The sequence below is a fragment of the Globicephala melas genome, chromosome 3 (genome assembly GCF_963455315.2).
Source record: "Globicephala melas chromosome 3, mGloMel1.2, whole genome shotgun sequence".
Lineage (NCBI taxonomy): Eukaryota > Metazoa > Chordata > Mammalia > Artiodactyla > Delphinidae > Globicephala > Globicephala melas.
In genome coordinates this window covers 153,835,561-153,847,507 of record NC_083316.1, presented here as the reverse complement: position 1 = coordinate 153,847,507, position 11,947 = coordinate 153,835,561, and the positions used below count along the sequence as shown (strand labels likewise).

At 51.1% G+C, this 11,947-nt stretch overlaps 1 protein-coding gene across 3 annotated transcripts in view; it reads right to left on the bottom strand.

The window, feature by feature from the left end:
* Positions 1 to 428: 428 nt before the first annotated feature.
* The window catches only part of TBC1D9B (TBC1 domain family member 9B), a 46,767-nt gene continuing 35,248 nt past the window's right edge, over positions 429 to 11,947 (bottom strand). Inside the window, exons 14-21 of one of the 3 annotated variants that reach the window (XM_030844827.3) lie at positions 11,814 to 11,882; positions 10,566 to 10,806; positions 10,086 to 10,151; positions 8,339 to 8,410; positions 8,025 to 8,075; positions 6,197 to 6,256; positions 5,507 to 5,613; positions 429 to 4,402 (exon numbers count right to left, since the gene is read on the bottom strand). In XM_030844827.3, the coding sequence (XP_030700687.1) occupies positions 3,713 to 4,402; positions 5,507 to 5,613; positions 6,197 to 6,256; positions 8,025 to 8,075; positions 8,339 to 8,410; positions 10,086 to 10,151; positions 10,566 to 10,806; positions 11,814 to 11,882 (1,356 nt within the window). In that variant the 3' untranslated portion in view covers positions 429 to 3,712. The remainder of the gene's footprint in view (positions 4,403 to 5,506; positions 5,614 to 6,196; positions 6,257 to 8,024; positions 8,076 to 8,338; positions 8,411 to 10,085; positions 10,152 to 10,565; positions 10,807 to 11,813; positions 11,883 to 11,947) is intronic. The other 2 variants (XM_030844823.3, XM_030844824.3) reach the window with 2 other exon arrangements.

Genomic DNA, 11,947 nt, shown 5'->3' with positions numbered 1-11,947 from the left:
CACTCTAAAAGGTGGAGCCCAAGTCCCAGTCTGGGCATAGAGGAAAAATATTGCACCCCTCATGTCCCAACCTCACCTTAACGCCAGCCCGCCAAGACATTCCCACGTGCCTGACAACATAAATAATCTTGTTAAAAGAAAATTTAAAACGCCCAATCCTGAGAAGGATGCTGACAGAACGGTAAAAGGAAAAAACAATCTGGCAGTTATCGCTATCTTAATAATCTGAATCACGCAGATTTATTGTTTATGCAGTAGTGTTAACTGAAGTATAACAGGAAAAAATGGAAATAAGTATTCTAAAGAATGGACCATTATGCAGGTCCATTACAAAGAGTTTGGAGTGAAAATGCTGGCATGTGTATTGTTGGGAAGCAAGGAGGTTACAAAGTGTACATGATATCAGTTAGGTAAAACCAGGCATTATTTATTTCCAGATGTGCACGGGCAAGGGTTATAAATGGTTTAAAATTTTTAATATTTTCCAAATTTTGCACAATAGCATATATTAGAAAAAACCAAATTAATTTAAAAAATTATGTTTGAGACTGAATATGCAGAGAGTGACCAGACTCCCTCATCACCCCCCAAACCACAACTTCTGCAGCAGTCAGGACTTGGGCAATGACTGCCAGTTGCCCTCCTTTTTGCACCTCCCCACTTCATCTCAGGACCAACCAAGAGAATGCCAATTATGCTCCCCAAACCAATTACAGAAAACATCCTGCTTCAGGTTAGCCAGCCTGTTTCCCCACTAGCAGCCTCTAATCAGAGCACACCTGAAGCCTTCCCTTGCTTTCACCATAAGGCCTTCCCACTCTTCTGACTACATTTTAGTCTCTGCCAAACGCAAGTAATGGTGGCTGACTTCTTTTCTATAGCAAGCTCTGGATAAATGGTCCCTGTTCTCATTTGGGTGGTTTTTGTTTATCTCTACGTGTCTCATTGTGGCTGAGCTTCTGGCAACTACAAAGAATGTTTTGTGGTTAATGAAAAGAGAAGAATAAAAATTTCACACGTGGTATGAGTTCAACTTTGAAAAAGACAAATATAGGGGAAAAACACCAAAATAATTAGTAGTCTTAAATACAAGGAAAAATTGTTTTTCTACTTTTCTGTTTTTTCCTCCTTTCTGTAATCCTTTAAAAATTCATATACGTATTTTTTTTCTTGGAAATTATAAGAATGACTTGAATGGTTTGGTACAACATATCACTTGGTAAGGAGTTTTAAAATATACAATTATGTTTACTTACAGAACACAAATATATTTAAAACTTTATTATCCATTTATTATTTAGTGTTACTGCTCTTGTTAAACATTTTATCATGCGAGGTTAAATAATTAATGGATGAAAGTACTATTTTATTGTACATTTTTGTACCTTCTTTTATCACGTAAAAAGGATAGTGTCCTCTTTTATGTTGTTTACTTTCTTTGGTATATTCTCAAATTTATACTTCTACATGGCATATAAAACATTTATTTAAATTCCAGGACTTCCCTGGTGGTGGTCCAGTGGTTAAGAATCTGCCTTCCAATGCAGGGGACAAGGGTTTGATCCCTGGTCGGGGAACTAAGACCGCACATGCCACAGGGCAACTAAGTCTGCATGCTGCAATTACTGAGCCCGTGCGCCGCGACGAACAGCCCGCGCTCTGTAACGAAAGATCCCGCATGTCCCAAAGAAGATCCCACGTGCCACAACTAAGACCCGATGCAGCCAAATAAATATTTTAAAATTCCAAGTCATTTAAATCTAATTGATTACAATCAATTTGACTCTGCCAATTTTGTGTAATTCTTACGTGTATCTTTACTTAATTTTATTATGACCAAGAACATAGTCTTTTTTTCCGGCTGCATCAGGTCTTAGTTGTGGAGCACAGGATCTTCGTTGAGGTATGCGGGATCTCTCCTTGCGGTGCGTTGGCATCTCTCTAGTATGGCCTGCGGGTTTTCTCTTCTCTTGTTGTGGCCTGCAGGCTCCAGGATGCGCGGGCTTCAGAGCACGTGGGCTCTGTAGTTTGCAGCACACAGGCTCTCTAGTTGAGGTATGCAAGCTCAGTAGTTGTGGTGGCAGGCTTAGTCGCCCCGCAGCATGTGGGATCTTAGCTCCCTGACTGGGGATCAAACCCACATCTCTTGCATTGTAAGGCGGATTCTTTACCACTGGACCACCAGGGAAGTCCCAAGAATGTAGGCTTTCTAGCAATAAATTCTTTGAAATTAATTTATGACAAAGCATGTAGTCAGTTTGTGTAAATACTAGAAAGGAAATTACTTTTTGTTGTTGTTGTCATTAAGAAAGAAAACAGCTGTTCCGTTTCCTTGATGTTGTTTTGCTGCATTTATCGAGAAGTGACTCAGCAGTTGTAAAGGTAAAATCACGGAGATTATTTTAAAACCATCCATAAAATCTAAAGAGATAGAAAATAGATTGGTGGTTCCCTGGAGCTGGGGGAGGGTACACAGATTGGCAGCACATGGGCAGGAGGGATCTTTCTGGGGTGATGGAAATACTCTAAAGTTCAATTGTGGTGATGTTTGCACAACTCTAAGTTTACTAAAAAATCATTGAATAATAACTTAAAACAAGTGAATTTTATGGTATGTAAGTTTTGCCTCAATAAAGCTATTAAGTTTAAAACCAAACAACAGCCACAGAGATGTTATCTTTTAGTACAAATAAGAGTGGTCCTGTGTTGGGGGCAAACGCTGGACATGATGATCAGCTCCTGCTGCAAAGCTAAGGGGTCCTCATGGCTCTGCCTGTTGCCCGTGTCCCCACAGTCTGCTTTCTGAACCCAAAGGCTTGCTGCAGCCCAGGCCTGAGCACACATGTCCTGCATCTGGACCCAGGCTGTTTATACCTGCGGAGCAGGTTTCCTCTGCTGGTGCAGGTCTTCACAGGCCCTGCCCAGCCTGCATCAGCAGCTTCCATGTCCCCATCCTCCCTAGGGGTCTTGAACCCCCACCTCCTGTGAGAGACTAAGTGTTGGGAACCTCTGGAATATGGCCTGGGCCCCATACCTGCCTGGGGAGAAGCCAGGAGGCCAAAGCAGTGGTTGAGGGTCACATTAATTCTCTATACACAGTGTAGTTTTTAGTTCTTTCAGGGATTTATTAAGGCATTGAGCATAGTGTGATTTTTAGCCAACTGAAATGAATACAAGGAAATATATCAGGACCTGAGGGATATGCTTTTAAGGTTAATGGTGAGGATGACGAGCTGAAAGAGAATTGAGAGTAACGCCTGTGCAGGCGGCACCCACCCTGGTGCAGCAGATGCTTTCTGCCCATGTCCCCCAGCCAGAAGCTCAGGCTCAGGGGCTTCTGGAGAGCATCTCGAAGTTCTCACCACTTTGGTGCCCAATAGGCACTCGACCCCCCTACCTGGCGCCAAGTGGCAGGAAAGCCCCCGGAGCACGCAGCTGCAGAAGAGGAGGTGGAGGACAGGGTGTGGCCTGGCCACAGTGCAGGGCAAGCAAGGGCAGATCAGAGAGCCCCTGACACTATGCAGGGGCCAGGAGGTCCAAGGCAGAACGAGGGGGTGGGGAGCCCCTGCCTAGGTCCCAACTGCGACTGTTCAGCCTTCTTTCCATTTACAACTCACTGCTTCTGGGGAGAACTGGAGGGGTGTGTCCTTCAAGAGAAAACAGAACGGGAGGGAGGGAGGAGAGAGAGGCCAGCCCCCAGGCCTTGGAGCCCTCAGCCCAAAACTGCAGACTGCTCATGGTCACTGGAGGTGCTAAACTGTCTCTCCACCTTCCTCTGGTCCTTGATCTTGAGTCCAATGTCTACCCTCTTCTCAAAGAAGTTCACCAGCACGGACTCTGTCAGGATGGAGGCCAGGATCTGCTCGAAGGAGATGCACCAGTCTGTATCAACGGCACCCCCACTGTGAGTGGTGGCCACGGGGCTGTGGGCCTCCCCACCCACCAGCACTGTGTCATCAGCCAGGTCCTCACACTGCAGGGAGCCCGTGCTGACCACTGAGTACGAGGACATGGACATGTCATCTTTGGTTTCATCGTCAGACAGAGGCTGGGGGGGGGAGCCCCGCCCCTCGCCGCCGCCCCCTTCGCCCACCACCTGGCTCTCCTGCGGTGCTTTCCCAAGGTGGGTGTCTCCACCCGCTTTGGCCTGGGGGTCCCCTGCAGCTGGCGGCTGAAGCTCCTGGGCCACGTCTTGAGGGGGGTGTGGGGCTGGCGGCTCGCCCTCCTCAGGGGCACTGTCCCTGGACTCTCCTCTGCCCGACCATGCAGAGAACCTCCTCCCCACTTCCCCAATGCGGAGCAGCAGGCTGGCCACCGTGGCGATAGCGTGGTACAAGTCCTGCTCCATGGGGTCTTCGCTGAACATGTTGTAAAGCGTCTTGCACAGCTCTATGAACTGCTCCTTTTAAGGGGAAAAACAGAAAAAGGGCAGGGAGATGGTAAAGAATGGGTCAGATTGCCCTCAGATCATCCAGACTCACAGTGCTGGCCATTATGATTGGTGTGAGGGTGTTGTCCCATTAGTTGTCTCCGTACACCTGTGTCTTGATATGTCCATTTCACAGATTAGGACACTGAGGTGCAGAGAGGGAAAGGGCTTTCTTTTCCAGCTGCCATTCTTTCAGCACATATAGGAACATTTGGAGTCTCTCCCTGTCTCTATGTCCATTCTGTTAGCAGAGACAGACCTATTTCTATCATACCTTTCTAAACCCAGTGACTACAAGTACTTCTTCACTGTGTTTTAGAATCACATTGAGTTGTTTATATCTTTAATCAGAAGCGCCTCCAACTCTCCTTTATGAAGCTCTTTAGAGAGTGATGACAAGGTAAGGTAACTTGGGTTGGTTGAGAAGGGTGAAGAGGTCAGGTTCCAGGTCCTGAAACCATATTTAGGCTTCCTGGCCTGAGAATGGGATGAAACCTCCCTCCACGGGCACCCCATTCTTCAGGCTGTGGATGAGAGAGCACCCAGATTGCAAGGTTCCCCTTCGGGCACAGCAGACCGTGGTCAGGCTGCAGCTCAACAGCTGCCTTTGGTTAGATGTCTGTGGTCCTGGCTGTAAGACCCTTGGCAAGATGCCACGGTCCTGACGCAGAGACCAGCAAACAAACATTGGGTGGTGGGTTGAGTGGGCCTGTGTGTGCACAGCTCCGAGCGGGGCATGGGAGGGAGCAGAAGTGCTGTGATGTTGTCTCATAAATGGTGGTGTAAGTCTCTGCCTTTTGAGGCTCACCTTCCCCAGTGCTCCTCTGGTTCACGGATACCAATTAAACCAAAGCAAGTCATCATCAGCAGAGTGTTCTGGACAAGGCCCTGAAGCAACTGACCCCTTGTCCTACTAGAATAGTCCCTGACTGCTGCCTGACTAGAGGTTCTAAAGGTAGGCAGGAGAATCCCTACATTCCAGGGGGTGCTGGGACGGTGGTGAGGTGCCGGGTGGGAGGGCTCAGCCTTGGTCAGAATTTTCCAGAAACATCTGTTGCGTGTTCTGACTGGGCCTACCTGGTTCATCTTGGGAAGATCCTTAATCGTCTCCTTCTGAACCTCTTTCTCCTTGGCCCACATTCGAAGGTAGTGCCGATAGTCAGGAGGGCTGGTTCCCTTCTCCTCTGCGAGTTGGGAGAAAAAAATTAATCTCCATCTGTCAAATGAGAGAAAGAGGGCTGGGGGCTGGTAGCAGGGGGTAAGTGGGTTTAAGTATTGTCTGGCATGGAGTTACCTGGGCCCTATTACAAAACACCCCGGCATTTGGGGAGGTGGTGATGGAAAAAATACCCTAGAACACTCATGGGTCTCCCAAGTTATGCTGAAGTAGGTCTGAGCTAAGCTGATGAGGATAGCCCCAATCTGTCTTCCCCAAGATGGTGACAGAACCATGTGGAGGCTGAAGAGAGGGTGGCATGAGAAGGAGAGGCCAGCTGGGCACCTAGAGGAGTCCTGGCAGGAAGCAGGCACCGCAAGAGGGAGGCGGTGATGGCTGGGGGTGTTCACAGCTACAGGAGATTCAGGCCTGGGGCTGATGACAGCTGCACAGCTGATGGGCTGGGCATTCACCTCAAGGAGAGCTGTGGTGTCAGGCATGCATCTGCCATCTCCCCAGGGTACGGGGCTCTTCTGCAGTGACAGGGCAACCAGACCCCACCCACCCTGAGACCTCTACCAGCATCAGCAGATGTTGGCCTATATATACACCTCTTCTTTTTTCTTGGATGTCATTTCCAGCTCCCTCTTGCTCTTCCTGCTGTAGTGCTTCTGGACAATGGGATGAATAAAAAGAACAAGAACATTCTTCTGTTATGACTCCAAACCACTAAGGTCCTTGAGTGGTTGGTCTAGTCTGTGCTCTCCTGCGGAAGCGGACCTGGCCCTGGATGCTGCTTCTTCTCTGCCTTCTCTGAGAAGGGCTGTCTCACTCCACCCGAACCACAGAGCCACTGAACCCTCACATCCTCTTTTCAAAAGAATACAAGTCATACCACAGTTCTTAAGTAAAAGATGGCGCACGTTATGGGCAAGAAGTCTGAGACCAATGATTTCTATAGTTTCTGCTGATAAAGGTCAAACTCAGGGGAGTCCTAATTACCAATTCAACCTGCAACTGCCACACTAGCTGATGAGGAATTTTATGTACGTGAATCCTGCACTCAGCACTGTATTTCTTAAAGTGACATGTTTGCTGGAGTCTGCATACACCGTGCTCCTTATGGTGACCATAAACTTGGGGTGAGCAGGCTGCCCAGCTTTTGCAGACCTGTTCCCTGAGAGAATGTGGCCGGTGGGGGGACCTCAGGTGGAACGGCAGCGTCCCAGCTCTGAATGGCCCTTGGCAGCTATGTGGTGGCAGGGAAGGGCGCAGTGCTCCAGGCTCAGGCTTCTCACCAGGGAACGGACTGCTGCCTGGAGGCTATGTGAGGTCTGAGGACAGGGATCTGTACCCCGAGTCCCTGGCATCTCCTGCAAGTGCCTGGGACAAGCCTAAAGCATCCTTGATTTGCTCGAGTATAACAGAAGATACATCTGTTTCTTTAGTTTGTATACTTGAAATCAAGGTCCTCAAGCTTCATAGTCAAGTTAAGTAAGACTTTGGCACTGTCAACAGGATTGCTTTGGGTGTCTTGATAATATCTTTTTTTTTTTTTTGCAGTACGTGGGCCTCTCACTGCTGTGGCCTCTCCCGTTGCGGAGCACAGGCTCCGGACGCGCAGGCCCAGCAGCCACGGCCCACGGGCCCAGCCGCTTCGCGGCACGTGGGATCCTCCCGGACCGGGGCATGAACCTGTGTCCCCTGCATCAGCAGGCGGACTCCCAACCACTGCGCCACCAGGGAAGCCCGATAATATCTTGATAGTACCTTTTACTTTCACTTTTGAGTGTGTATTATCCTTGGTGTGTTATTACCTATCCCCCATGAGAAATTATAGGGCGGTGTTTTGGTTGGTTTTCTAGGTGTATTACATACCACCAGCTTGATTGCCAAATCCCAGGCCCAGAATGCCCCATCACCCTGTACCCAGTACTCCCAACAGGTTTTAAGTGTAGCACAGGGATGACTTCTAATAGGCACTCAACATACGTATTTTTCCCCAACAAAAAAGTTGTGTGGAACATGAAAATGTTTCCAAAGAAAGCATCTACCACTCTCCTCCACCTCTGCTCATCTGTGCTTTGTCTGTTTCACAATGACAGCTTTGCAATGATAGCATTTTGTGTTTTTCCTATGACCATGATGACAGAATACTTTCTGCACGTGCCTGGGGAGGTGACACCCTAGTGCCTGTGCAACACCCACTATACTGTGTGTCCTCATTTACTGCCCTCACGCAAGCACAGCAGCTGCCCCTCTCCACCCCAGTCCACGGCTGGCTCTGGGTCCTCCTCGGAACTTAGCCACACAGGAGGCGTCTCTGGAACTAAGAGCTTCCAGGCCTCCTGACCATGCAGGGGAGCGTTCAGGAGATAAAACCCAAGGCCCTGGGGAAGCCAAGTGCAAAGGGGGCGCCCCTGCCCCCCAGGCACTGACCTTGAGCCTCCCAGGGCAGGAAAAGGTCCAGGTCGGAGGCCAGAGGAGATGCTGGAAGGGACAGCAGAGGAGGAGCAGAGGCAGAGGGAGGGAGAAGCCCGGGTCCGGGAAGGCAGAGACAAGAGAAACAGGAGTGAGAACACCACCGGGGGGCCTGGCCCTAGAGAGTGAGGCAGCTTCCCCTGGCTCTCACTCTGCACCTCCCCACGCAGCACACTCCCCGAGCCCACGGAGGGCCGTAGGCCACCTGCATGCGCCCCACAGCAGTGTTGCTTGGCACAGGGTCCGAGGCCAGTGGTATACAGAGTGCTCACCTTCTGAGGAGCTGTTCTCAGTGAAATAATGGGTCGCTTCCAGGGCTGACTCAGCCTCCTCTGGGCTCAGGGCTGTGCTCGGAGCAAAAGAAGAGTGAGGGCAGGAGGGAACAACATGATTCTCACCAAACGAAATCTCCCTGAGTCCTGGACAAAGGCCCTCCCTGCAACTGCCACTGTGTGCTCCACAGCTCCCAGCCCCACCAATATGGTGGATGGTCACAGTGGTAACAGCTGACGACTGATTCTGGTTGACTCGTGCATTGTGTTTGAAAATGTAATATATACACATCCCAGATAAAAATCAAGTCAGTGCAGCTGGGAGTTGGTTGAGCGGCCATCCTTTCTCCTACCCCACGATGATGCGGCCCAGAGGATTCTTTTGGGATGTTTTATGCTCCTGCAGGTACATATGCAGGGACGGGCCAGGCACAAGTGACTTGTTCTCACTTTATACACTTGGGCATTGTTCCACACCAGCACATACTGGCCTGCCTCGTTTTGCGATAAAGTAGTCTCTGGGGTGTCGGATCCACTTGGTTCTGTGCAGGGGGCTTATTCTCCCCATTGTACAGAGGGGGAGGAAGTGAGCGAGTTTTAACAGTGTATGGCACAAGGGGAGGTGGCAGGTGTGGGTCGCCACTAGAGCCCTAGATGAAGCAAGGCGGGCAGGGGTGGCTTGGAAGTGGCAGCGCTGGCCGCATGTGCCCTCATGGACAGGCTCTCGGCACAGTGGGGCCTGCCCAGCCCAGGCCTCTCTCTCAGCAGAATGAGAGGTGGCCTATACCAGTCTTTCCATGGAAGTGTTCCTTGTTGCGTTACAGGGAACAACCAGCCAAAGGTGAGAATATCTGTGTCAGGAGCAGTTGTCTCTCCAACTCTGGATGCAGAGAACAACCCTGGGGGAAGCTTTAAAACTACAGTCTGGACCCCGCCCCAGGCCAATCAAGTGAGAGCCTCTGGGATGAAAAATCACTCAGGCTAACTCTGAGGCAGCTGCTGACTCCCAGGGGCAGGTCATGAACAACAGCAGGAACCCAGGACAGCTCCACCCCAGAGCAGAACCCCTGGGGCCAAATTTTCACCAGCCCGTCTCAATTCCCTCCTGTGAAAATGGGGAAGGCCTCCCCCACTGCACTTGGACAACTCTGAGTGGCCACCCCTGCTGAGCCAGGTGAGCTAGGCTCATGAAGCAGCAAGAGCCCCTGCTTTGGGACCAGCTACTGCGGACGACCCACTGTCAGTGTCCCAGCAGGCCCGGCACTGCTAGAGAAGCCAGAGGAGAGCAGCCATACAACAGGGCTCCCTGGCCTTGGCACCCCCACGCCGCTCCTCTGGTGAGAAACAGGAACCCTTGAGAGACTTAATGATAAGCTAATGAACACAAGAGATTCAAACCTGAATATCCACTCCTGTGAGTCCCCCTCACGAGGGGGTGTTCTAGTTGAGTGGCATAGTGCTCCATCTGGGCCTTTGCCTGTGGGCAGACTCCTCCCTGAGACTCCCACACATTCCCTCCCAGGTCACTCAGGTCATGGCCCTGCTCTCAGACCAAGATTGGGCTGGGCCTCAGCCCCCATGCTCTGGCTCCTCCACTCTCTGTCAGGATGGGCGAGCCTCCACTATGTTGGGACCCTAGCTGCTGCAAGGCCCAGAACTCCACAGAGGCCTGTGCCATGGAATGCTGCACCTCCAGCTCTGGACACATGAGAAGCCCCTGCTGGGGAGTGGGACAGAAGGCTCTCACCTGGAGGCAAGTGCAGCTTGTAGAGCACCTTGAGCTTCTCTGTCAGGTCCCCATGGTACATCCTACCTGTGGAGGAAGGCCAGCAAGGAGGCACGCTGGCAAAAGGGCACAAGAGTCCCACAGCCAGTCCACATTCGAATACCTCCCCTTCCAATGGGTTCTGGTGGGACCCTCCTCACCACCTGACTCTCTCCTGGAGAGGACCCTGGGGGTGAGCACCAGGCCTCTGGCTTGCCCCTTCTCTGGGACCTGCAGACCCGGCCTCCAGCAGTGGACTGAGGGAGGGGAGGGGAGGGAGGGCTCCCATTGGATCTCCATGTATCTCCAGTGGGAAAACTGCACTTCCTTTATCAAGGGTCAAGGGCTCCAGGCTGCCCTCAGCTCGCTGCAGTGGGAAGACTGGCCAGGGCTGGCATCTGGAGGCTTCCGCAGAAAGGGCGTGGGCACGGAAAGGCCCCTGCAGGCCCTGGAGCCACTCACTTATCCCTGTCACGAACTCCTTGAAGTTGATCAGCGAGTCCTTATTTTCATCCAGGAGCCGAAACATGCGCCCTGCCAGCACGGATGTGTGGGAGCCACAGGCCCAGGGTGTCAGGCTGGCAAAGAGTTCCTGGAACTGGTTCGTGTCGATCCGGTACTGCTCCAGGTAGGGCAGGCTGGGGTCCCGACGTACAGCTGCAGGGCGGCTGCTCCCCCAGTACTGACTCGCCAGCTGCTTGGCCTGCAGGGAGCATAGCCTGGTGAGATGGCCTGGCCTCCTGGCCCCTGGGTGCTTAGGATTACCAGGCTGGTTGGTGTGTTCACCCTCCTCCTCCATCCAAGTCTGCAGAGTCCTGGATAGTGAGCACTGGGCTACACAGAGCATCTCGCAGAACCTCCTGCGTTGGTACCATCAGTCACTAGTTTATAGCCGTGTGAGTCAAGACAGGGCCCTAGGACTGCCAGCCACGGCGGCCACAGCGAGTGAGAGGCAGCACTGGCTGGACTGCTCTGACCTTAAGGCCATATCAGGGTGGTTATCTTGGGGGTTGAACCAGAGGCAGCTGGAGGGGCAGATGGGACCCGACAATGAGATCAGAAAGGCATTGTAGACATGGCTGTTTCTGCCTGCTCTTCACACCCTTTCCCCTTCTTCTGTTAACAGCACCTGAACTTTTCCTGGAAAGCCTCTCTTGTCCCACCCTCAGGCCATGGAGTGGGCACGTGGCCCAGTTTTGGGTCAGCAGCAAACACCCTCCTGTAGCCACAGCACCTAACTTGAGTCATTCCAACAATTAACCCTAGGCTTTTTGCTAAAACCACTTGGAAAGAAAAATTTTCTTTTCACTGGGGTTACTGAGCGGACAGGATGACCTTGGAGATGCTGACAACAGTCCTGCCACTCTGTAGGAAGAGCAGTCCAGGTGATATCTGAGGTAGGGGAGCTTGCCAGGATGTTGGAACACCTAGATCCAGTCATGCCTGAAGCTGTACATTCCTAGACTTTTTCAGTTTCATGAGCCAATGCATTCCCTTTTATATAAGCTGACTTGAGTGGATTTTCTTCCACTTAAAAGAGTGTCCTGCCTAAACTCCAAGAAGGATTAAATTCTACCATGTGAACTTTGTAGTAACTGCATCTGAGGATGCTTTTAAACCTATTTCTCTCCTGGCAGGAGGCTGCTACCCTGAGGATGAATTTAGGGGACTAGGATGGGATAGTGGTCCTCCCTTGCTCTTGGCTGTCACCTTAAACACCATGTAAAGGTCCTCCAGCTCTTCAATTGAGAAACCAATGTCCCCAGGTATAGCTCGAACCTAGAAGGAAAGAGAAACAGGATGTATTAATGAATTCTCAAGTTCCTGCTCTTTGAGAGAATCCC